Source organism: Palaemon carinicauda, chromosome 31 (assembly GCF_036898095.1).
Source record: "Palaemon carinicauda isolate YSFRI2023 chromosome 31, ASM3689809v2, whole genome shotgun sequence".
NCBI classification, from domain to species: Eukaryota; Metazoa; Arthropoda; class Malacostraca; order Decapoda; family Palaemonidae; genus Palaemon; species Palaemon carinicauda.
In genome coordinates, this window is record NC_090755.1 from 64,026,421 (window position 1) to 64,052,625 (window position 26,205).

A 26,205-nucleotide genomic window follows, 5' to 3' on the forward strand; every position below is an offset into this window, starting at 1 on the left:
AGATAAAAGGTGTTAGCTATAATGGGATAAAAAAAAAATTACCTTGAAATGAAAGAGAACACACAGAAGGGCACCAAAACACATGCTAACGTCGTATTTGAAAGCTGTAAATATAGAAACAAGTGCTGCTCTTCCTTCTCGTATTACTGTTATAACACTATTGATATCTTCCGATTTAGAGGTGAAGGGAGCAGCTACAGAGGCCTCTGATGATGACAAGGATATTCCAGTGTGAGCCACTTTCAAAGCACCACAATCGTTACATCCATCACCACACATGGCAACCTGGTGACTAAGAAATAAAGAAAATCTAAGACTTGACTTAAAGGAATATACTATTACCAGGAATCAGACTTCATTATGGAATTTTTTAAAGCAACCAGGAACTTCGGTTTATTAGACTGTCTGATTAAAGTTTATTCTTTCCTACAATATTAACTTGTAATCTGCTGTATGAAATATTTTCTATGTAGATTTGAACAGAACATACACTAAAACATGGTTTTTCACATTATAGGTAGTTTATATGTGCAACATATAGAGGGTTCTAAGGAAATTCTGAATTTGAAGAATTATACCTCAACAGTTATTCAAATCACACTTTAACTACTGGCCTGTGAAAGAGAGAATGAGGACAATTAATACACAACAATAACATCCTTACAAACCCTAACAAGAAGACAAAGAAGCCTGAAGAAGACATCCCCATAAATTGATTAAGAATGCATTTGTATAGAATTTCCTAAAACACTAAATCACTGCTTGATCACCAAATGCAATGAGAGAACTGAAACAGAAAGAGATATGACCTATCTTTGCATCTGTGTTACCATATACTATCATATGATCCCGACGCTACACTAGAGGGTTAAGTATATTACAAAAATCACGGTGACATTTATCCAGCTTCAAGAGATGCAATATGAATGCTAGGGGAGGTTCTTTAAAATAAATGTGGCTCATCTAAATGAAAAGTTAGTATATAAACAGTGCATTGCATATGTATTAAGCCCTGTCCACACGATCAAGCATGCCCGACGGGCAAATGGTGATACCAGGCCACAGTAGTTAGTGAAAATGAGGGTTGATGATGTCAGAAGCGGGAAAACTAAAGGCAGGGATCTGGCAACACTGTATGATGCCAGATCCCTGTCTGCGGTTTTCCCACTTCTGACATTATTAACCCTCATTCTTACTAACTATTGTGGTCTGGTATCATTGTTTGCTCGTCGGGCATGCTCGATCGTGTGAACAGGGCTTAACAGTATATATCCACGGAAAATAGGAGACAAGTTAAATTCGGATTAAAGTCCACCAATGTGGATCTCTATAGTAGTGAAATTGTTTAATGATAAAGAACAAAATGAAGCAAACCCAAGAACTTACCCAAGGTCTTGAAGTGCTACAACCACATTGCTTTTCTGATCCGGTTTCATTCGAGCAAAAATTTTTCCTCTTTCAATCAATCGTTGATAGAGCTCCTCATCCTGTCCCCGAAAAATTAGTTCAAAAGTTTGGCCATCCACAGCAAGGACATAATTTTCATTTCTTACCGACACAAGTTTTCTCTGTAAAGATAAGAGATCCTTTATTCATGAATAATTAAATTTGTAATCAGTCTAAAAATCTATTTACAGCCTGTCTCTACAGTTGAACCACAAGAACTAAAAGTTTCTTGTATCAAATCCAGTCTTTCTTGTGTGCAAGATATAAAGTTTAGTTCAGGCTGCCTCAAGGAATAGAATTAAATTATGCTGTAGTAGTTGTAGGTTCTTTTATTAAATACAAGTTAAATTTTGCTTTACAGTTGCTTGTTCCCACATTTTTGTCTTCTTTTTCAATCATTTTAAGGTAATCCAATGTTGTGAATGATTCATCTTCCATTTCCCTGTTGTTTTTGTGACACCAGAACTGATTGGTGGAGACCTGGTGGTATGTGTCCTGGTATTTGAGAAGATAATGACAGCAAGAGATAAAAAACCTTTGTCAAAATTCAAGAGTAAACCCAGCAATAAGAAGAAAAAGAAGAGAGTCATGAAAGAGATAGCGAGATTAATAAGCCTTTGTCAATGACTAAAAGTAAAGCTGCCGGTAAGAATAAAATGGCAGATTCTGAAGTGATAATGAAAGAGAAGACCTTTTCAAATACTAAGGGTAAAGAGGGTGGTAAGAAAGAAAAGTAAGATTCTGATGATGGCTGAATAGTGATATAAGAGTAAAGGATCCTGGAGATAGATTGAATACAGAACTTACACAGATATTATTTGGTTCTTGAATATTGAAGTTTTAGTGGAAAATAATATTGTGATATATTTTTGGTGATTCATATAGCCAGTGTAATATGGATTTTACATTGGAAGAAGAAACAGCACCGTGGTGTTATGGATGTAAGGTGGAAAGATTTAGTTGTAGTTAAGTCCTAAATTTAGCGGTAACTAATTGGATTATGGATTAGTGACATTAATTAGCTTTATTGATTTAGGTAAATATTAGTTTGCATTTTTATTTCATAATATTTTGACTGTAAAATATGGGTGTAACAGCTGATCTACAAAATGGTATTGAGGTCAGTTAAAGGTAATGTATCATTGAAGGTAAAACTGTGGGTTGTCATAACTAAATGTATGCTATTGTATGTGTGTGTGTATATGTACATAGTGAATCAAGTAGAATATAAGTAAAAGCGCATTTGATTCCGGTCCATAGAACCACAAAGCCCACAACAATGTATTCCTTAAATTGTAGGGAACCAGCTTTCCTAAAAGTTTATATACCCAACCAAAATTACAGTTAACTTATATATGAAATTTAATACTGTATTCTAGTTATCAAACGTTATTATGTGATATAGTGTATTGTGACAGTGTAGAAGTTTAGATACTCGTGTGTTGTGAAATACTATGACACTTAGTAAAAAGAAAATTCTTGTTAATACTGTAAAGAGTTCTGACTAATTAACAACACAAATATTTGATACAAAGTACAGTACCAGTTTTTTGATAATTACAAATAATGAATTGTAAGTCTATAGAAACGTTTGACATACAATACATAAACATTTAATTACAGTTAATTTATTGAGAAATGATGAGCTTTTCTGAAGTGTCCCAGATTTTCTTTTCTATGAACAAATAGGTTCTATGACTTAGTGATATTGTAGAGTTGCTTCGTGGTAGTGAAAAATCAATAAGAATTATATAGTCAGATAGGAAAGGAATTGAAAAAGAATTTTGGAAGCTATGGCTTGCCTCTAAGAATCACAATTACTTTTGTTGAATAATTAAGATTTATAATATTATGTACGTCGCTGAAGTCTTAAAATAACACCCAAAAACCTTACTACAAGCAAAAGCTTTATTACAGGATGTAACAAAATAATCCATGATCTGTAGATATTTTACAAAACATTACCATGTGTTTCAAGTAGGTGAATCCTGTTTACGTCCATCGTTCTTGACCTGCACTTTCATTATTAGCTAAGCAATATTAGATGATAGAAATTTTGTTCTTTAGAGTAATGTCCTAAATGGCTTTATTATATATGCATCTATTGACTACCTAACTAAATTAAAGAATAAAAAAATCACCAAACTTCAAATTGCGTTTTCCTGAGAGCAATAACATTGTTTCTTTCATTCCCTTTGTAGTTCCAACTCTCCAGTTTTCTTCCATTCTGTTTCAAACAATGAGTTCCATTTCTTCATTCAAGCCATTTTAAAAATGCAATTCTTTATGTTAGTGTAGGTAATACTCTGTATAAAGAAAATTTCAGGAAGGAGTCCCACAGGGCAATATGCTTAGTGGTACTATATTCACGCTAGCAATAAATGGGATTTCTTTAGTAATCCTATGATGCTGCAAAGTAATAAATTTTTTTTTCTATAAGGATAACTCTATGACTTAATGATAATGGCCTCTCATAAAATAGAATAATTGTTTTTAAAAGTTATACAATAAGTACTGTACTGTATATCTCTATTGGTAGAACAGTGTGATCTCACCTTGTCATACAGAACATCAATATGTTCTACATCATAATAGTTGACTTGTAAATACTGAGCGGAAATTGTGGAAGATGATACCATCTGAGCCTTCGCTACTATGAGCTGCTGATCTGGCTTCAGCAAGCCACTCTGCCGAGCAACACTGACAGCTGTCAGCAAGTTGTCTCCTGCAAAGGAAAATATTACAATACGTTCTTATCAAATAAAGAGGTTTTGAAGTAGGAAAAACTTATATTTTGGAAGGTGGTGTGTGGTCTCTTAAGGACTTTCCTATTAAACGCTATAACAGAGAATCCAATACAACTTAAAATACCAAGGAAATATTGTCTTCCCTGTCCCAAGGCAAGGAGGGAACTTGGGGAGTATAAGGGCTCTATTGAACCCATCACAGCAACTCCAATGCTTAAATTCATCTGACAACTGATAACACGTTATCATGGGAATCATTATCCTTGCTAGAGGCAATACTACATTGGCACTTAGTTTACACCCAGCCACCATCTCTTCTATTTGGACTAATACTCATATATTCCCCATCTCTGTAAAGATCTAGGAAGGGAAGGTTTTAGGGCCCATACAGCACCTCCCCAAAAATAGGTTTTCCTTTGCCAAATCCCTTTTTTTGCTATTAGGGTTCTGTGAGATCCCAAAGGGCTAATACCAGAGCAACATTAGAGTAGACTCATGTACCATAAAGGACACTTCATCCATAAACCAAGCACACATCAAATTCATGTGTGTATTGTTGAGAATAAAAAAACTACCTAGTCAGACACTCGCCTCATGACAGAAGATCATAGGGATGGAGCTAAATGCCTTTCATAGTGCCTCAGCAAAGGGAACCAGTTAATGGGCCATTTTTCCACCCGATTTCCTTCATAGGTGCCACACACTAGCCTAGTACCATGCATCCATGTTGGAGAGCTTTGATTCCTTCTAGTCTTAAAAACACCTTACTCCAAGACCAACCCTCCAATGCTCTGAATGTCCAGAAATTGCATATTAGCAAAATTTGCCTGTGAGAAAATTTTTTTTTATCACATTGTGGGTTTTAGGGATGAAATTGAGATCAGCCATTTTTAATGAAGGAGATCATTATAATACAGGTAGCTAGTGTAAAAAGGGATTTGTTGGTCCGGGTATCTTGAAACAACTCCCTTCTGAAGATATTGATTTCTGCAGATATGACTGCAGGGTAGATACTTTAACAAACCCTACATAATATAACCCTGTTAAATGCAGAGAAAGGTGAAGTGACAAATTACTTTATTCTAAAACACTCCCAAGCCATCGTGAGAGTCTGAGCGATCACAAAGGATCAAGACTTAGACAAAGCTAACAATCTATATCAAAAGCAGGGAAAAATTAATGAAAATTGAAGTGATAAGATATGATATTAAACAATTCAAAGCTGACATGAAAGCCAGGAGTAAATGGTGTCATACACCACATAATTTTTTTTTTTTTCAAATCTCCAAAAGCAATCTTGATCAGCAAAAAGGGATTTTGACGAAGGAAAAATCTATTTCTGGGGAGAGACCTGTGACGCCCGGCGAAAAAGTCCTTCTTTGTACTTTTTCTGATATAAATCTTCCAAATATACCAGAGAAAATTAAAAGCATGGAATGCAGAGGTTACAACCCTCGCGCGAGCACCTTGTTGGTGTCGTATATTTAACAAGGGAGTTTGTAAAACACTATTCACAGGCTGTCTTCCATTTAGATAATCCCTTCATCAAAGGGGGAGGGCCGTGACAGGCCCTAGAGAATACAGTTGGGTTACCCTACCGACACCTACCACTCGCGCTCACCAGGTCATCCTTCTGATTTGGAACTTGCATACAAGTTGAGTTTTTTGGGCACAGTGTTTTTTCGAAGAGTTTCTCGTTATTTCAACATGACTGACGTTGCTACTTCACCCTTACCAATGTTAAGTACCATAGTTTGTTTTGGCAGCTTTTGACAGTACTGTACCGGGCATTTGTTCTGTTTCCAATATGGTGGTTTTTAGTTTTATAAGCGATTGTCCTGCCGAGGTATCGGCAGCCATTTTGGGTTATGTTCGCTTCGGTAAATATTCTAGTTATTTTTGCCCATCTGGTACTCTGTCATCTAGGTTATATCACTTACGTTTTATGGCCTTATTGTGTTATCATTAATTTTTATTAGTTTTTACTATGGTATTTATTTGCTTGCAAGTCCAATTTGGACCTACGAAGAATAGCGATTTAAAGAATAGCGAATTAAAGTTTAGCGATTTAGTCTGTTAGTTTGTACTCGCCTCAGAGGCTTCGATTTAGACTATATCCTTGTTTATTTGTTACGTTGTCGTTATTCTTCGTTCTTGGTTATTACAATTACTAAGAAAAGCAATCAATTTTATTAATTTTCTTGTTTTATTGTGTGATGTTAGTTTTTTCAACCCAGAAATGACCATCTCTATTATGTTAATGACCTCACTAAGAATACTAAAAGTAGATGCAGACACTCGCAAATAATGGAGATCGACAAACGATGTTATTCGTGGTAAGACAAAGATAAAGATGGTGGCTGGGCACAAAACTAAGCACCCAGGTAGTACTGTCTCCAGTATTAGTATCGGTTCTAGGATGAATTTCACCACTGGTGATTCTGTGATGGGTTCAATAGTCTGAATCTGTGGGTCTCCTTTAAGCATTCAACACTAAATCTGTGCTTTACACATTGATACACTGGCCCTGAGAAAGGGAAGACAATATTTCTTTAGAATTTCTAGTCATATTGGATTCCCTGTCCTTGGTTTTAAAATGAAATTCCTTGGGGATCACACAGCACACTAACCCTAGAAAACTACAGTATGAGGCCTACACACATGTAAAAAGTAATATCAAAGACTACTTCAAGGATTAGTTTACGAGTATGAAATTTTAAATTTGTTGAACAAAATTTGTAACCATAAAAAAAATTGTATGTCGTCTCTAGACATTTAAAAAAGGAGGAAATAAAAAAAAATAAAAACAATGAAAAAATTATCATTTATGAAAGTGATTATTGTAAAAAAAATAGCCTTATTAATAGGCAATGTTATCTCCTGATTTATTGTAACTAGCCAGACAGCAATCCTGTGACAGATTGAACCTAACCTGTGATCATAACAGTTCGGATGTCTGCATGATGAAGAGTTGATATAACAGATGGTGTCTCTACCTTCACTTTATTTTGCAGAACCACTAGACCCAAGAACTCGGCACCATCCTCCAGTTTCTCTCTAGGACTTGCTTCTATCTAATAAAAGATTAAGGATTTCCACTGGGTCATGAAACAGATATACAAAGAGATATTGGCTTACCCTTCTCCCTTATATACTCTTTTGTAAATAAAAAAATATTTACTTCAAGTTATCCGTATAATGGAATGTTAACTTTGTATTAGTTCTTAATCAGAAAACTATTTCTAAATACTTTTTAGATTAATTTATAATAAATTATAATATATACATGTGTAAAAATATATATATATATATATATATATATATATATATATATATATATATATATATATATATATATATATATATATATATATATATATATATATATATATACATATATATATAGAAATAGATATAATAAATTATACATACATACATACATATATATATATATATATATATATATATATATATATATATATATATATATATATATATATATATATATATATATATATATAAAACAGTTGACCCTCCTTATTTGCAGGGATTAGTTTAGAATACTCGTATGCTTGCTGCCCTAGGGAGGGTCAACGCATAACTTACCAACTGTAATGTATTGAGAAACACTACTCTCTCATTCTACTGTATTGATCTGATTCCACGGTGTTGAACCTTCTGGGAGTTGTTTTTGCTCTGTCTCCCGCCATCGACGAACTATGACGCTAGCAGCAGCATGGAGCTGCATGCTTATAATTGAGATACCACAATAAAGCAAATGAATTACCAACCTATCTTCTTGGATCCCAAGTATTGATAGACGAGGACATTTCACCAATTCAATACTATTATTACAATTGAACTCGCCTGTGGTTAGCTAACACAATGGGTAACCTACTGTGTTTCACAACATTATTTTCACATGCTTTCTATCGTGGTACTTTATTTTGAAATTGGATTGTCATTTAATTATAGTATCCTTCAATAACTTCATCACGGTATAAAAATAGTTATCCCCATCCAGAAAAACAAGGAAATAGAGAGAGAGAGAGAGAGAGAGAGAGAGAGAGAGAGAGAGAGAGAGAGAGAGAGAGAGAGAGAGAGAGAGAGAGAGGGAGAGAGAGAGAGAGTGTGTGTGTATGTGTGTGTGTGTGTTACATTCATTAAATAAAAACTGCTAATAGCGTATTAACAGCACTGTACTGTATACAAAATACCGTAGGCTACGGCTTAAAACGCGGCATTTGATTTCCTCAGCTGAATGACTAGTTTATGCACACAACATTATTGAATTGTAAAAAAATTACAAACTTATAACAGAGTTTGTATTTTTCCTAACATACAAACCCGAATTCTTTACTATAGGAGATATTCTAGCGCGAGCTGGAAAATACGGCAGAAAAACCTTAACAAGGTCGTTAACGACCGGACAGGTAATTACCCACCTGACAGTGGTGGGGGGACCGCCGGTCGGTAGCTGCTGTTTACCTTCAATCGGATTTTAGTTAGGACTATCCTAGGGGGGGCGGTGATGGAGGGAAGATTTGTGTAAAGAATTCGGGTTTGTATGTTAGGAAAAATACAAACTCTGTTACTGTATAAGTTTGTCATTTGTTCCTACACTAAATACAAACCCTCATTCTTTACTATAGGAGACTTAGTCCTGAGACCAGGGTGGCCAAGGAGTTCCCTATCTTTAGGGAAGATAGTCCTCTGACTAGACTCTTTTGAAGCAACAATCTTCCGTTTTCTTCTTTCTTTGTAGATCCCCAGAATCTCAGTACGACTGAAGGTTTGCAACTTTATGGAAACAAATGTTTCAGGATGAAGTGGGTCAGGAACATTCGACTCGGACCCCTTCAAACTTAGGATTCCCCCGACCTTGCCAAGGGGAAACCTCGTGACCACGAGTATAACTTATACTCTGTGAGAGGAATCAGATGAGTATCATACCTTATTTCCATTGGCGAGTCCAGCTGAAACTGGATACAGGCTAGGATCCCCAGATGTGGGGGAGAAGGAGACGAAGAAGATCGATGGATGTCCTTCTTAAAACCTAGTGTAACCCAGAATCCTCAACCAATGGTTACTGTCCCCTGAAAGGGCGTAAGGTAGTAACAGCATCTGTTGACCTGTCACAATAGGCCCTATAAAAAGGGTGTCTAGAGACCTATGTGTCACGTCGCTCAAAAAGTGAGCAGTGAATGTAGATTGGCGTTTCCAGACCCCAACACTTAAGACTTGGGAGACTGAGAAAAAACTCTTAAACGCCAGAGAGGCAGCCACTCCCCTAACTTGATGTGCTCTGGGTTGTGCTGCCTCTGGGTCTCCGTGAAAAGACCTCGCAATAACTTTCTTAAGTCAGAAAGAGATGGAGTTGCGAGAGATTCTCTTCTTTACCCTGTTGGTACAAGGAAGAGATGACGGAGACGTGGTCTGAAAAGTCTGGTGCGCCTCAGATATTTCTTTGACGTCCTGACTGGGCATAGTAACGGCTGGACTGCTTCCTGTGTTACCTATTGAGAGTGGATATTCTCAAAATCTTCCATCCGTAGATGAAGGATTATGAGTCTAGCCACCAAGCCCGGTACGAACTTGCGAGACACTCGTCCCCCCCCCCCCATCTCTTAGAATGGGTGACGTAAGGCAGACCATGTAGCTCACTGACCCTATTAGCGGAGGACAGAGGTACGAGGAAGACGGTCTTAAGGTTCAGAGAGTAGTCTGAGGCCCTTAAGGGCACATAGGGCAGACCCTTCAGCGAACGTAAGACAAGTCTCAAGGAGATGGTCTAATCTCAAGTGGGGGGCAAGATCACTCCAACACCGAAACAACCAAGGTGATGTCTACTGAGGCGGAGAGGTCAACCCTTTCTCCGTCTACAGATGAGGCTCAAGGCTGCGCGATAGCCCTAAATCGCCGAAACTGAGAGAAGCTTTCCTCACTGAGGTACAAAAGGAAGTCTGGGAACTACTGATCCTTCCTTTTGAGGATCCAAATGCTTCACATTGTCACTGTTGTAGCGATTAAGAAGTCCATTGTCTTAGCTCCAGTAGTTAGGACTTCTTGTAGGGTCTGCCTAGAGTTTTGGTTTGACAAGTCCTCATGGCTCGCAAGGTAGCTGACTGTATCAGACCACGTGTCAAGCAAGAAGGGACATTGAAGTCGCTTCCCTTGTCGAGGCTTCTGTGACTGAGAAGAGCCTGGAAGAGTTGAGTGTCTCTTCGAGGATAGTCTGGTGTGAACCTCGCAGTGAGGGGATCTAAGATCAGAGGAGAAGGTTGACGTTTCTGAGCTCGGAGAACAGACCAGGTTTAAAGATCGCTCAAGAAAGGCAGAGGCGAGGGACAGTGACATTGCACTAGCCGTTAGGACAATGTCCTAGAGACTGACCATATATGGTCAACGACCAAGCCTCCTCTCCATCCCAGCTAGGACCAGGGAAGGCCAGGCAGTGGCTGCTGAAGACTCAGCAGATAGATCTATAGGCTCCCGCCAACCTTAGCTTACAAGGATGGTAAGGTTGTAGGCACTGAAGGCTCTAACGAGTCTGGGCGAGACTCGAACCCCAGACTGTCAATACATAGCCTGTCTAAGGCTGGAGAGTCAAAGGGTCGAGGAGACAGATGCAAATCGCCCAGGCATGAGATATAACACATAGTTCTTAGAGTCCTTAAATAGGAGGATTCTAAGTCCCTCGACGGCAGCACTCACGAGGAATCCTCAGGCTGCGATAATTCCTCGCGTGTTATTACAGGAAAAAGTGGAGACGCGAGTAGCAGACAAATCTTATATCTTACCCCTCGTATCTTTCTTAACGAAAGGGGAAGAATGGTAGAAGTCGGAGTGTCTGGAGGTAATGGCGAAGACCGCTGACGAGAGTCGGAAGGCTCTGTCATTAGAGTAAAACTCTTAATGACGATGATCGCGTACATAGCGCTAATTGCGCGCGTGCACGGACTCCTGTGCTAATTGTTACGAGAGCCTGATTACTCCGCATAACTGAAACTCGAAGGTTCTAAGTCGTGTGAACTCGAAAGTCCAACGCGACAGAGGTCCGAAGGACTCCTACGGTCATGAGAACCCGTAGGATAAACATGACGAAAGTTTAAAAGCTCCCGATCACGCCCAGCGAAAGGGTGATCGTCACGAGACCCCGAGGGGTCAACGTGAGGGGAACCAGTAGGATCAAAAAGACGTCTCCTACCAGCACGAGGGGGAGAACGTCAGGGATGAAAATAACTCCTCCGCAGGGTAGATTGTTCTCCCGAAGAAGAATGTCGCTTAATACAAGGCTCTCGCTCCACCCCTGGAGGAGAACCAAAAAGCGTAAGAGGGAGGAGCGTAGATCAGTAAACTCCTACAAGTTTCTTCTCGTGATTGGTAGGAAGGTTCTCCCTAAGGAGATCGCCTAAAACAAGCTTTCTCCCTGCCCTATGGGGAAAAGCGTAGGCGTATTAACTTTTCTCTCTCAACAAGGGAAAAGTCTTCCCGAGGGAAGGATTGCCGTGGGTTTAATAATTTCTCTCTCGCGAACGAGGGAGAAGTCCTCCCGAAGGAGGACATCGCCTAAGGCAAACTTTCTCCCAGATCTATGGGAAAAAAGCATAGGCGTAATAATCTCCCTTTCGTGAACAAGAAAAGAGTCCTCCCGAAGGGGGACTTGGCCCAAGACAAGCTTTCTCCCAATTCAAGGGGAAAAAAGCATAGGGCTAATAATCTCTCTCGCGAACGAGAGAAGTTCTCCCGAAGGAAAACATTGCCTAAGACAAGCTTTCCCCCAGTTCTATGGGAAAAAAGCAAAGGCATAATAATCTCTTTCTCGCGAACGAGAGAGAAGTTCTCCCAAAGGAGAACATTGTCTAAGACAAGCTTTCCTCCCAGTTCTCTGGGAAAAAAGCGAAGGCGTAACAATCTCTCGCGAACGAGAGAGATGATCTCCTGAAGGAGGGCATCGCCTAAGGCAAGTTTTCTCCCAGTTTTAGGGAAAAAACGTAGGCGTAAAAATTTCCTCTCGTGAATCGAGAGAGAAGTCCTCCCGATGAAGGACATCGCCTGAGCCAAGCATAATCCTAGGGAGAAGTTTCCCCCGAAGAAGGCATATGCCGTAGACTTGCTTTTCCCCAGCTCCTGGGGAGAAAGCACAGTCTTCGGGGACGAGATAGCAGAGGTAGGTTGATGACGAGTGTTACCTCGTAACATGGGCAGCTCATGAGCTGCCACATGAAGCGCAAGATAACGAACAGAGCGGCCGAAGCCCTCGGCATCGCGTTCTACGTCGATGCTATCTGGGTGTTTTCTTTTAGCCTCTCTAACACGTTTCCCTTTTCCCTTCTGCTCTCAACCGAAGAGAAGAAGGGGCGAACCCCTGCATCTTCTTTCGAGGTTTCCGAGAGACTCGAAATCCATAATTCATTAGGGAGCAAAGGAATTAGGGAGGTTGTCCTGTCTGAAACACGGGAGCGAGGGATTGACCCCGCGAGTGTATGATCGGAGATTTGCGTGTGTAGCGCTAATTGTGTGCGAACACCTGCGTGACTGGGGTCTGAAGACTCTGCCATAAGAGTAAAACTCCTGAATGTTATGGGCGTAGTGTTGGATGGGCATACGCGAACACTCCGCGTGACAAGATTCCGAAGACTCTCTGACCTAAGAGTAACACTCTTGATGACTTGTGTCACGAGAACCCGAAGGTTCAGCGTGATCGTGCGTGCCCCTAGAGGTTGTGTTGCGAGAACCCGAAGGTTCAGCGTGAACGTGCGTGCCCCTATTTGTGTTGTGAGAACCCGAAGGGCTAGAGCAACGGGAAAATGGAAGTCTCCCTTGTCACGAGACACCGAAGTGTCAGCGAGACTAAATGCACGAAAACCCGAGGTTTCAGCAACTAGCTGTTAGAAAACGAAGGGATAGCGCACCGGGAAACCGAGGTTTCCTTGTCACGAGACCCCAAAGGGTCAGGGATGGAGAATTCAAAAGCAAGAGCGATCTCTCTGAAGATAGAAAAACAAAGAGAAGCGCTCTATCTGATTTTTTCTAGAGCAGATGAAGACCCTCAAACTAATATGCGAAGAAGAGGGTTCAAGGTTAGGACATGCTTTGCCCTTGGCCGCGCTCCTGGTTTCTTAGATGAACCCTCGCACGACGACGACAGCGAGGCAGAACGATGATGAGAGGGATTGTTCTTCTCAGGTTTGTGGCACGAGTGTATATAATCTCGAGGCAGGAAGTCTCGGGGAGAGAGAAAGAGCGAGAATGATAACGTCTCTTCCTATTTCGCCTGTCTCTTCGGTGAGAATATCTTGGTGAAGGCGTAAACGGGAGTGCGGGAGAGTTATCTCGCACGTCTGTGCCAGCCGTAGGTAGCGCGCAGGAGAAAATTCCCCCATAGTGGAATCATATGGGCGCGCGGGCGTGCGCGCATATCCTTGCAAATGCAGGAGAAAGCTGGTGCGTCGGTAAGTGCTGGTGCGTTGATAAGCGCTGGCGTGTTGCAAAGCACTAGCGCATTGGTAAGTGCTGGTGCGTTGATAAGCGCTGGCGTGTTGCAAAGCACTAGCGCATTGGTAAGCACTGGCGCTGCGGGAGAAGGCAGCATGGCTGCATTGTCAGAAGACCTTCTAACAGTAGAAAGTTGACGCGCAGGTTTTACCTGTCGCGTAAGATGGTGTTGGGCACGTATGCGCACGTGCAGGAGAATGTTGGCGCGCGGAAGCGCATAGGAGAGCACTGACACGCAGGAGAGTGCCATTGTGCAGAAGATTGGTGGCGCGCAGGAGAGTGCCATTGTGCAGAAGATTGGTGGCGCGCAGGAGAGTGCCATTGTGCAGAAGATTGGTGGCGCGCAGGAGAGTGCCATTGTGCAGAAGATTGGTGGCGCGCAGGAGAGTGCCATTGTGCAGAAGATTGGTGGCGCGCAGGAGTTTGTGCGCAGGTGAGCGCATGGCGCGTGATGGAGTTATGCTCTTGTTGGAGCGTATGCGCATGTTGGCGCATACGCTCTTGATGCCCTATGTTAGGGTAAGAAGGAAGCGCTCTTAAGTTTGTGACGAGAGCGCTTAGTCTAGCGGCAAGACATCTCGTGAAGAGACAGAAGGCGAGGAAGAGCAAGAACGATTATGTCTCCTCCTATGTCGCCTGTGACTCCGGAGAGAATGACTGGGCAAAGGAGTGCGATCTCTCCTTTTACTCTTCTCTATCTCTCCCTCCTAGCCTCTGAAGAGGTGAGGACAATGAAGTGGAGGAGGAGGAGAAGGTACTGTGAAGACCACTTCTACAGTACATACTTGGCAGGGGAACCCATCCTCCGCAGGGTAGCAGAACACCCATGACCTCCGTAACGGGGCATAGGGAAAGAGGATCCACATTCAGCGGTGACATAAAGGCGTCATGAACACTTCCTCAAAATAGAGGACATCATCTACAAAGAAAAAGAAAAAGGATTAATCAAAAAAAAAGAGGCTAGTCTGCCAGCAAATAAGCAGGAGCAGTGGTGTTACCACTGCGACAGCTAGAATCCAATTGATGGTAAAACAGCAGCTACCGACCGGCGGTCCAACACCACTGTCAGGTGGGTAATTACCTGTCCGGTCGTTAACGACCTTGTTAAGGTTTTTCTGCCGTATTTTCCAGCTCGCGCTAGAATATCTCCTATAGTAAAGAATGAGGGTTTGTATTTGGTGTAGGAACAATCATGATTTTCAAAAAGATATGTGTGGTTCATTAAAGCATTTTTGTACTTTTGTTTTCAATTTTTGGGTAAACTTTAACCACTAACAATGTAACCTTTTTACTCTACGCCTGCTTAAAGATACAAACTAGTGCTCTGTTGTTACTTATACAAAGAGTGGTGTGATGATGACTTTCATGTTATGAATCATTTTACCTTGTGTAGAAGCTGTGTTAATACTGTACTATTATCTCTGAAATGTATTATAAACTACAATAACATTACCAAAATCATGTGAAAATAATATAGTGCAGTACAGTGGGTTAACTAGTGTGTTAGTCAACCACACCTGGGCAGTTGTTTGTGTTTCAGAAGGGTTATGAGTTGAGCCACCCATGGGTACCAAGTATTCATAATTTTTCATTCTTTGCAGGAGTCTTTGCTACCTAACCCCTGCTTTAAAGTCAGTAGGCAGTGATGAAAGATAACCACATAGACAAATTTTTCAATATCTTTGTAATGTTGTAGATTACCTGTTCCCAAGTTAAAGATGAGGACAATGCAGCATGAGCCACAGCCACAACTCGCAGGCCTTGTCTTGTGTACCACTCCAGGGCTGAATCTAATAAGCCCGGAACTGTAAAAAAAATAAATGGAGACTGTGGGGACAAAAGTACATTCTTTCTAGTTATGTACTACAAGTTTATTAATCTTAATTAAATGGTTTATAATGATACATATAACTTTTTCAAATAAATTTCATGAAGACATTTGGTTGAAAAATAATTTTTTTATATTTAGAGTTAAGGATATCCTCCATTAGTCTATGAGAGGTCTATTTCGTCATATCTAATGTCTATGACAATGATGCCAGGGGTATCACACAAATTTGTTCCTCCTAGTACATTATAGTACTTGCCACATATGGCTACAGTAAAAGGACAAAATGTTTGTTCATTATCTAGATATCTACATTTCCCAGTTCTACATTTTGAAATAAATGAGTCACTCAAATTTTGGATATCACTTACTTTCAATTTCAATAATACAAAAAACAACTAAAATTAGTGCAATTTACAAAATGATATCAATCATAAGCTCCAACCTGTATCATCATTGCAGAGTAAAGCAATCATTTCTGGAGCTCCCTTGATGTAGACATCAAAGTTGTTGGCATATCTCCTTTTAGTGACAACTGTCATCCTCTGTTCCTTTGATTTAAATGGAAAGGTTTTTACAATGGCTACTTCCAGCTGTTCAGGGTCCCCATCATCTGCCTTTGGCTGTACCAATACTGGTGTCACCATACCATAGTCTTGATTTATCACTGGTTCTGGTTCAATCATCGTCTGGGGAAAAAAGTGATAAATTATTTTCTATTCACTTACGGTAAGTACTTAAACTCAAATCAATTCAAACTTTTAATTCTATATGTTGGGTGAAAATAAAGCTCAATAGATCATTTTTATCATTCATGCAATCTTAAATACTAAAGGTTTCAAGTATTTACCAGGATTTGTAGTTTTCTAGCCATACAAACCTGAGTACCCGGTACTTTAATTAGGGAGATTATTTCAGTGTGCTGGAATCGGTCATTAAAGCTGGATAATAAGCGGTTATCCAAGTTATGAGGGTGCAGGGAGAGGAGTCTGACCCCCTTTCAGCCGGAGAGCCTTCACTTTTGACTTTTTGACCCAGGTCTGATAGGGGTGGTTGAGAAGGGATGTTGGATTGTAGGATTCAGGTCTGTATAGCTATAAAAATACAAATTATTTTAGAAATTTGTGATATGCTCTCATGTAACATACAAACCCTCATCCTTTAATTAGGGAGACAAATTGCTTGGTGAGCTGGAAGTCCCCAGGAACCCAAACTAGAATCTTCCCTCGAAGTGATTAATGCTTGGTCTGTAGAGCAGCAAAGTGATGACCCCAGCAACCCTATATCTGTCTTTCATAGGGATGAAAGGCTGATAAGACCAAGGCTGTATATGCACACATGAACCAGATCGAAAGTGATCCCCTTCCCCAAAAGGGATGTCAGTTGGAAACATAACAAGCATAGATTAATGGGTTGGTATATGATTCCACATCCCCAACTCATTAGACTGTTAAGCGTCACCCACGTAATAATATGTTCACCACAATCTACTCAGTGCAGCCTTCAACGGGATATTACGTTCATGACTTTAAGCGCAGTTTCAAGTTGTCAGTCTGATAATAAAGGGATTTTGACGAAGGAAAAATCTATTTCTGGGGAGAGACCTGTGACGGCCGGTGAAAGTCCTTCTTTTCTAATATAAATCTTCCAAATATACTAGAGAAAGATAAAAGCATGGAATGCAGAGGTTACAACCCTCGCGCGAGCACCTTGTTGGTGTCATATACTGTATCTAACAAGGGCGTGTGTAAACCACTATTCACAGGCTGTCTTCCATTTAGATAATCCCTTCATCAAAGGGGAGGGCCATGACAGGCCCTAGAGAATATAGTTGGGTTACCCTACCAACACCTACTACTCGCGCTCACCAGGTCATCCTTCTGTTTTGGACTTGCCCGCTAAGTCGTTTTTATTTTGTTAGGTGTGTTTCGAAGTGATTGTCGTTAATTCAACATGACTGACGTTGCTACTTCACCTTTACCAATGTTAAGTACCATAGTTTGTTTTGACAGTTTTTTCAGTAGCGGGCATTTGTTCTCGTTCTAGTAATGTGGATTTTAATTTTGGAAGAGGCTTGGCCGTCCTCGGTATCGGTAGCCATTTTGGTTTTGTTCGATTCGGTAGTTTTTCAAGTTAATATTGCCCTTCTGGTACTCTGTCATCTAGGTTATATCACTTACGTTTTATGACCAATATTATTATCATTATTTATTATTGTTTTTTACTATGGTATTTATTTGCTAGCAAGTCCAATTTGGACGAAGAATATCGATCTAGTCTTTGTTATAGTATGTTCACGCCTCAGGAAGGTGCTTGATTTAGACTATATCTTTATGTTTAATTGTTACGTTGTCGTTATTCTTCATTCTTGGTTATTACAATTTTATCATTATTCTTATCTTATTATTGTGTGATTTTGGTTTTTATTATGTAACCTTGAGAGCGTGAGCATAGAGTGCTCGTATTCTGTTTCTACAGAAACGAGTTACCCTTTCTCTCGTTTTCTTTATTAAGCTCGAGTAGAGGAGGTGGATTTCCCGTTTTCCGTTTTATACGGTCACGAGTTATTCCTGCCTCCTCTTATTCTACGAGTTGATGATATTACGTTTAATGATATTCACGTTTTATTGATGTGGTTACTGTTAATATAGCTAGCACTATTAATAGGTTACGTTAGTGTATGAGTCATTAGTTGGGGTCGCTTTATGACGACACCCTTAGCTCCGCCTTGAGTTATACTCCGCTATAATGGATACTCATTTGGTGAGAACTAGTCAGATATTTGGAGTGCAACGGTGAAATCCGCCACTCAGACTCCGGCTGAGGCCTTTTGCACACGAACCTTTGTCATGATTGATCACAATTTCATTATAACGGCCCTTTTTTCATCGAATCTCCGGCTTCACTGGAGATAACACAGGCATTCAGTATGGAGGAATGTTATCGTACCGATGAGGGTCACGATTTCACGGTGACGGACCTTTGTTACCGGATCTCCGGTACAAGCAGAGATCAATCAGACGATCAGAACCAGGGTACGAACCCCTTTTCATGAATAATCACCTTTCATTATTATGGTCCTTTTTATCGAATCTCCGGCTTAACCGGATATCACACAGATGTCAGCATTGAGGTTAATATTATCTTACCTCTGAAGTTCACGTTTTCACTATGACGGACCTTTGTCACAGGGTCTCCGGTGGCAACAGAGACCACTCAGACCACGGGTGGCCAATCTTTTGTTTTAGATGTAAAGGAAAGGATTTAACATGAATACAAAGTAAACTGTACTTACTTTAATGACACTCAGTTGGCAACACTCGGCATATGTGAGCTGTAAATGGAGATTTATATGCTGTCTGGCAACTTTTTTCTGAGGGGTTGCTTGATGTTAGAAAAGTGGTTTCTTTTCAGTGTGCTTTGGGGGTTTATCCAGAGAGGATAATTTGTTTTGCTTTTTTCACAATGAGCGGCCTAAAGACAAGGCATATTTCTTTCGATGAAATAAATGAAATACTAGATGAGAAGTCTGATAATGATAAAAAAAGAATAATAATGCTTGGATATATATTTTTCATTCAGTATGAGTTTCGATTTTCCCAGTTCACCACAATCCTCAGATCGTGGCATAATGCAAATATCTCATCTTGATCTTGAAGCAATAACCTCTGAGGAGGCCTGGGTTAACCAATCGTCGAGATACATTGGCAGATGTCATGAATGGGCCCAAGAGGTAATCAGATGAACACTAGCTTGAACACCTGGAGAGCTGTACACAGTCCAAAACACAGTCTTGAAATGGTATACCATACTATTGAGGGAGAAACAGAGGTACTTCAAAAGGAACTGATGAACGGGCACTTGAAAGTATGCGTCCTGCAAGTCTAACAAAATAAGTCCTACTCTCTCATGGAAGACAGCACATGCCATATTGTCTTCATACTAAACTTTGTTTGGCGCTCCATTGGGAACTTGATCAGAACTAGAGATATTGCACGAAGGGAGGAGGATTCAGGCAGTCCTGAAAGGTAAGCAAGTAACTGTCCCGAAGGACACTCCCTCTCCAAGATTCGGCCTCTTGTCTCTGCCAAGTTGTGCAGTGGTGAGACAGGCATCGCCCTACTCTTGGCAGCAGGAGAGGGAGACTGCCAGTACCACTGTCTCCCTTTCCCTTCCCTCTTCCCACCATCATCCTTCCCCCTAAAAGGAGCAAGCTGGGGTGCTCGAAAAGGCTGCACATACACAGGCTCTTTTCGGTAAGAGGTCATTGGAGGTGCGGACCAGAATCTCAAAGCAGAAGCAGGGCCCCTCTTCAATCCTACTCCTGCAGTCTTGGTCAAACTTGGAGGTTTGGCTGCTAGCCCCTCTGAAGGGCCAAGGGCCCTTGAAGGAACCAGTGTAATAGACCAAGGAGTCCTGCAAAGCAGTCCTCCATGATTTCACCACTGCCTAGACATGGCTCTGCAGGAGAGACATGGTACCATTCATCGATAAGTGCCACAAGACATGCCACCTCTGGGGTAAATTATTTTGAAAGGCAAGAGACCACAGCATCTAGCCTATTTAAAACCCAGTGATCCCAAAGGTTTGCTACCTGATGGACAAGAAAGGTTACAGACTTCCCGATTGAGAGCCCATAACTCTTGTACTTCTCCAAAACCTCCAGGGTTGACAACCTCGGCTTCGCAAATCACATCACTACGCCTGACCTCTGGTTGAGCCAGGAAACCGCGTGGAGTGAAGCCAATGCCGAAGACTTAAGAGACAAGAGAAGGACATGTGTTGTGTCTTGAGTCTCTCTTCATCTTATGAGAAGAGTCGAAGGAGGAAAAGGATGAGAAAAAAAGTGCATATGCTTCTTCCTCTTCCTGGCTCTGCAAGTAGAGTGCGTGAGATCTGAGCAGCCACCAAAGATGACACTCCCAAGGGGAGGAGCCACAACTCTGGGGCACACTGTCACAGAGAGAGGGGAAGGCACACTCACAAAGCCCCACAATCCCACAACACAGAGGGAGGAGGATCGGGCCAAGACCCCCTAGTACAAGAGTCATGGCAACATAAGCCGGGTAAGAGGTGGAAATTACTGGATTTGGGTCAGCGATCGGGGTAACCACAGGGGCAGGGGTAGAACCCACTTTAACCAACTTACCTTTCTTCTAGCCACCGGTACCTTACCTGCCAGGCTGGGAGCTACCTTACCTAACTTATCAACCTCCTCAGGCTTCAGGAGGGAAATAGCTGGGTTCCCTGACACTGGGGGAACCACCATGGCCTCACTGGGGACGCACAACACAATTGTAAATGCAAGGGGGTGCCGGGGTAGAGTAGCCTTAGCCACCAACTCCCTCAAAAAGTCATGGAGAGCATACCTAGAAGACTTAAGGAAGCTCATGACTACCTTAGTACAAAATGGTCGTTATCAGCCAGCACGGTCAAATACTAAGAGCTTCCAGCTTCCAAATAGGTATGGTGAATGCTAAGGGTTCCCCACTCACCAGCAAAACCTGAAAAGCTTACTGAAGTAGATCCGAGGGCTCCAAACCCCTGCAGCATGAAACCCAAAGACCAATCTCAGGGCATATGCACTGGGGTGGCAGCAGCAGTCAAATGCCCCGAGGAGAGACAAGAAGAGAAAGACTTCCCCAGTCTTTTCTTGGGCCATGACCTGCACTCAGGGATGCCAGCAAACAATTATGACCCCTAAAAGATGCACAGAGTTGCAGCATCCACTCTTCTCTTGGCAAACACGAATTTCTTGCTTCTCCTCTAGCATTAATAACCAACATTTCCTTCCTATAAAATAGAAAAGAAAATTTATAAGTTGGATAGGAGATGTCTGTACATCCGTACACGGCAGGAAACAAATTAGCCCGGAATGGGGACAGGGTTCCTTGGCCCACACCTTTACCAGCTGGATAACAACTTTTTATCTAACTTTAATGACAGATTCCAGCTTGCGCTGAAATAATATTCCTAATTGAAAGACAAGGTTTTGTATGCTGTCTAAGAACAAAAAAATAAATATTTCCAATAATTTTCAGAAGCCACAGCTGCATAACAGAAGGATTGAACCAGAGCAAATTAGCTCTAAGATTATAAAACTAATTTTAATTTCTTATAAAAATAATTAATCACTACTTCTGCTGAAAACACATTTCTGTTTTATGCTGACCCAGTATGTGAGGTGCTATAGCCTACAGTGTACCTTTTGTGGCACACTATTGATAGTTCAATGTCTTTAACTTTACCATGCTCAAATTTTTTCATCGAACTTCTAAATAAATCTTTTGTGGCTATCTTATAAGTTTGGTTATTTAACCAAGTTGCTGAAAAGTTTAACTAACTCATACTAGAAGATATATCTAATAATAATACCATAACAATAATAATGTCTGATGTCACTAATGATTAGCTAACCAAAGGTTTCCCTGACAATGTATGCTATATATGTTCTTAGAACAAAAGGATTACTGTATTCAAAATAGAACCAAATAAAATAAATCATCATTGTTTGCAATGTTATAAATGCTTTTAGTATTTTTAATTGTTATCAGAGAAAAAATATGGAAGTTATAAATACCCATCCGATACCGGTGAAAATTTTCACATCTAGCGGGTACCCAACCAGCTTGCCATCTATGCTGGTTAAAGAATGACACGTTGCAAGCGCAGTCGCCAGAGGTAGGTCAGAACGAAGCTTACTGAGGTCTTCTTCTGGTGGTCTGAGGTCACCCTTGTGACAAGGCACTACACCAGCCAGTGCTAGATCACTCTCTGTCAAGGTGCCAGTCTTCATAGGGTTAGAATAGGATAATAGATAAATAGTTAACAAAAGATCTTGTATCATCAGTTACTGAACAATATTTAGTCATATGTGTGATAAACTAGCATCAAAATTTAAGTTTAACAAAGAAAAATAGATAAAAAGTTTAGTTTTTTAGGGAAATTCTTACACGAGACATAAGTTCTACATTAATACATTTGGTAAATTAGAATAAACAGACTATCTCAGACTTCAAAATACACGTCTAATGAAAGATTGAGATGCCGCAGTCAAAATGTCAGAGGATAACCAAATCTCACCTTGTCAAAGCAGACAACGTCTACTGATCCCGAAAGAGAGATGTAATTGGACGAAAGACAAAAGATACCATCCTTTTTCAGGCGCTTCTGGGCACTGGCATTCACAGCTGTAATTGCCGCTGGTAAAACATGCGGGACAACAAAAGTGACGAGGTCCAAGGAGTTTAGAAAGATGTGAGCCCAACTTGCCTAAAAGAATAAATATGAAAGTATAAAAATTAGAGACGTTCTGATAGTATCAGTATCGGTAATATCGATCTTTTTGCAAGTATCGGTATCGACCACTGTCATAACACCAGTATCGATATCGCCCTCTACCATGATTATCTGGTATTGACAACACCAATCAAAAAATGAGCTTAAATTACCAAGACTCCGATACTGGTACATTGGGTTATTCGAACAACAAACATTTCCTTGGCTTCAGATTAAACGTGTTTCTAACAATTATAACATCGCACAGCAAAACAACAAGGCTGAAGTAGACAGAGCATAGTGATTTGAAATAGTCTTATATTTTTTTTTTCTTCTTCTTCTTAATTATCATATTTTACTCAACGAACTACAGTGGACCCTCGCTACTTCGCGGTTCAACCATCACGGATTCACCACTTCGCGGATTTTTTTCATAACCCATGTATATACAGTGATACCTCTGGATACGAAAGTTTCTGCTTACGAAAAATTCAAGATGCGAAAAGTGATTCGAAGATTTTTATGCCCCAGGATACGGATAAAATTTCAGGATACGAAAACCTTACGAGATCCCAACTCTTCGCCGAGAGTAATTTTAAAAAGCGCGAGCCGCCTGACTTTGAACTTGGGTAGACTCACTTACAGCCTCCCGCTCACCCATTGGTTATCTCCCTACTCAGACGCTAGCTGACGCCATAAGATCCTGCTTTCCTATTGGTCGGCAACTATCCCAGCTTGCCTACGCACGGGCGTTCATCTCTCTCTCTCTCTTTTCGTTCCGACCGCGGTATCGTTAACAGACATTGTTTGCTTTCGCTTGTTTGACTTAGTGTTAATATACAGTACATTCATACGCCACGTGTTATCGTTAATAAACATTCGTTACTGTGCACTGTACTGTATTAGTGTTTACTATACATAGACTGTATATAACGTAACGTAGTGTATTATATTACGTTTGCCTAACGCATTTTAGAAATGTGTTGAAAAGTAGGCAGAAACAAGCTTCAATGGATAGTTTCTTATTAAAGAGGCCAGCGGTATTAGTAGGCGAAGACGAAGGTGAAAGTGAAGAAAAGAAACAGAAAAGAGGAAGGGATGAAGAATTAGAAGGTGAAAGTAAAGAAAAGAAACAGAAAAAAGAAAGTGATGAAGAAGTAGAAGAGATTTAGAAAATAAGAAAAACGTAAAGTTATAAAAAAGCAAAAAAAAAAAAAAAAAAAAAAATTCAATTTTAAGTTTATGTTACCGTTAAGTGTTAAAGTAATTTTTTCTTTCATTTTATAGTTTTCCATACGTAATGTTAAGTGTTAATTATTTCTTCCATTTTTTTATTTCGTAAAGTTTAAGTGTTAATGTGTTAAGTGTGTAAATTACTGTACGTAGTCTGTCACTTGTTACGTAGTGTATTATATTACGTTTGCCTAATGCCTTTTAGAAATGTGTTGAAAAGTAGACAGAAACAAGCTTCAATGGATAGTTTCTTATTAAAGAGGCCAGCGGTATTAGTAGGCCAAGACGAAGGTGAAAGTGAAGAAAAGAAACAGAAAAGAGGAAGGGATGAAGAATTAGAAGGTGAAAGTAAAGAAAAGAAACAGAAAAAAGAAAGTGATGAAGAAGTAGAAGAGATTTAGAAAATAAGAAAAACGTAAAGTTATAAAAGAGCAAAAAAAAAAAAAAAATTCAATTTTAAGTTTTATGTTACCGTTAAGTGTTAAAGTAATTTTTTCTTTCATTTTATAGTTTTCCATACGTAATGTTAAGTGTTAATTATTTCTTCCATTTTTTATTTCGTAAAGTTTAAGTGTTAATGTGTTAAGTGTGTAAATTACTGTACGTAGTCTGTCACTTGTTACGTTTTCTGCCTTATGCCATCCTCCTCTGCCGCGACTTCGCTATCGGACATCGTCTCAATCAAAAGGTAAGTTTCAACTTTTTTGTTACACTAATTAACTGTAACCTTTTTTTCAGAGTGTACAGGTATCAATCATTAATTTAGGTGTACGTACAGGTAACAATACACCTTCACTGATCTAAATGCTTTACGTACATACAGTACCGTAACTTTTATACAGTAGTAAAGAAAACGGACCGTTTTCTTTGGGCTTGGGGGGGGATAACTTGGCTATAACTATATTATTGAATAATCTCATAGTGGTTTCTGGAATGGATTAGGCTGTTTTTAACGGTTGTGTTAATTATTGAATGATAGAAATGGCTACATTGCATGTTTATTACTACAGTTTAGCGTGTTTATGAAAGAAAGGGTGACTTTTTATAAGGCTTGGAACGGATTAGGCTATTTACATGTAAAACAAGACTCAGGATACGAAAATATCAGGATACGAAACCGCATCCTGAACGGATTAATTTCGTATCCTGAGGCATCACTGTACATATATCGCGGATTTTCCGGAAATATTGAAAATACCGCGATGTGACCGATGGTGCGAGATTGGAGAAAGTAAGGAAAATTGAATCATGATTGATTTTCAATATAAATGAAACTTTGAGGAGCAACAAAGATATCATTTGTTAGAGAGATAGAGAGAGGTAAGGAATGGGAGGTAGTGAAAAGTAGCCCACAGAGAGAGAGAGAGAGAGAGAGAGGTAGAGAGAGAGAGAGAGAGAGAGAGAGAGAGAGAGAGAGAGAGAGAGAGAGAGAGAGAGAGATAGAGGGGGGTTTAAATGTAATAAACAAAAAAATTTGATAGGTTATAACACATTGGTGCTTATGTAATATCAACTGTATACTGTAGACGGTTTGAATAAGTTAAGAAATGGTATAAATGATACTTTGTTAGTGTATTCGTACACACTCAAGAGCGGCAGCTAGATGACAGCTGATCTAATCACAGCCAAAAGTAAAAAAAAAAAAAAAAGTCAACAATACTCGATTTTTAAAACACACCCGAAATTTAAAAACAAAAGTACACGCTTTCTTAATGTGCAATTAACTATTTAAAGAGTGGCAATTTTCTAGAATAAAATGATATTTCCCAAAAAATAGTGGTTTGCTGATGAAATCGGATGCCCTATTTTTAGCTATGATTGAAATGGATGTAGACTCGGCCTAATTATTTCGTTTCGTATTTAATTGACACTAAGAAAACTAATTTTAGTTTCTTCATCTAAATGTAAGTATTGTATAACACGAAGAGAGAGAGAGAGAGAGAGAGAGAGAGAGAGAGAGAGAGAGAGAGAGAGAGAGAGAGAGAGAGAGAGATATCAGCTGTTGTAATCAAATGGCATGTTTTTGTTTCGTGAGAATTTCATCGCCACGACTTTAACAACAACATACTGTACTGAACTTTACAGTATTATACAGACTACTGTAATATGATAAAGTAAAATATTTGTAAAATATTTGTAATCTATTTTATATGAAATGGGGCTATTTTTTGTTGT

The 26,205-nt window shown here is 39.9% G+C and overlaps 1 protein-coding gene across 4 annotated transcripts in view; it reads right to left on the bottom strand.

Annotated features, from left to right (window-relative positions):
- Positions 1-26,205, bottom strand: part of LOC137624470 (polyamine-transporting ATPase 13A3-like) — a 113,699-nt gene that overhangs the window by 22,679 nt on the left and 64,815 nt on the right. For all 4 annotated transcript variants that reach the window (XM_068355239.1, XM_068355241.1, XM_068355240.1 and 1 more), the window contains exons 11-18: positions 22,603-22,791; positions 22,100-22,309; positions 15,965-16,208; positions 15,393-15,496; positions 7,126-7,267; positions 4,002-4,171; positions 1,387-1,568; positions 43-292 (exon numbers count right to left, since the gene is read on the bottom strand). In XM_068355239.1, coding sequence (XP_068211340.1) covers positions 43-292; positions 1,387-1,568; positions 4,002-4,171; positions 7,126-7,267; positions 15,393-15,496; positions 15,965-16,208; positions 22,100-22,309; positions 22,603-22,791 — 1,491 coding nt within the window. The remainder of the gene's footprint in view (positions 1-42; positions 293-1,386; positions 1,569-4,001; positions 4,172-7,125; positions 7,268-15,392; positions 15,497-15,964; positions 16,209-22,099; positions 22,310-22,602; positions 22,792-26,205) is intronic.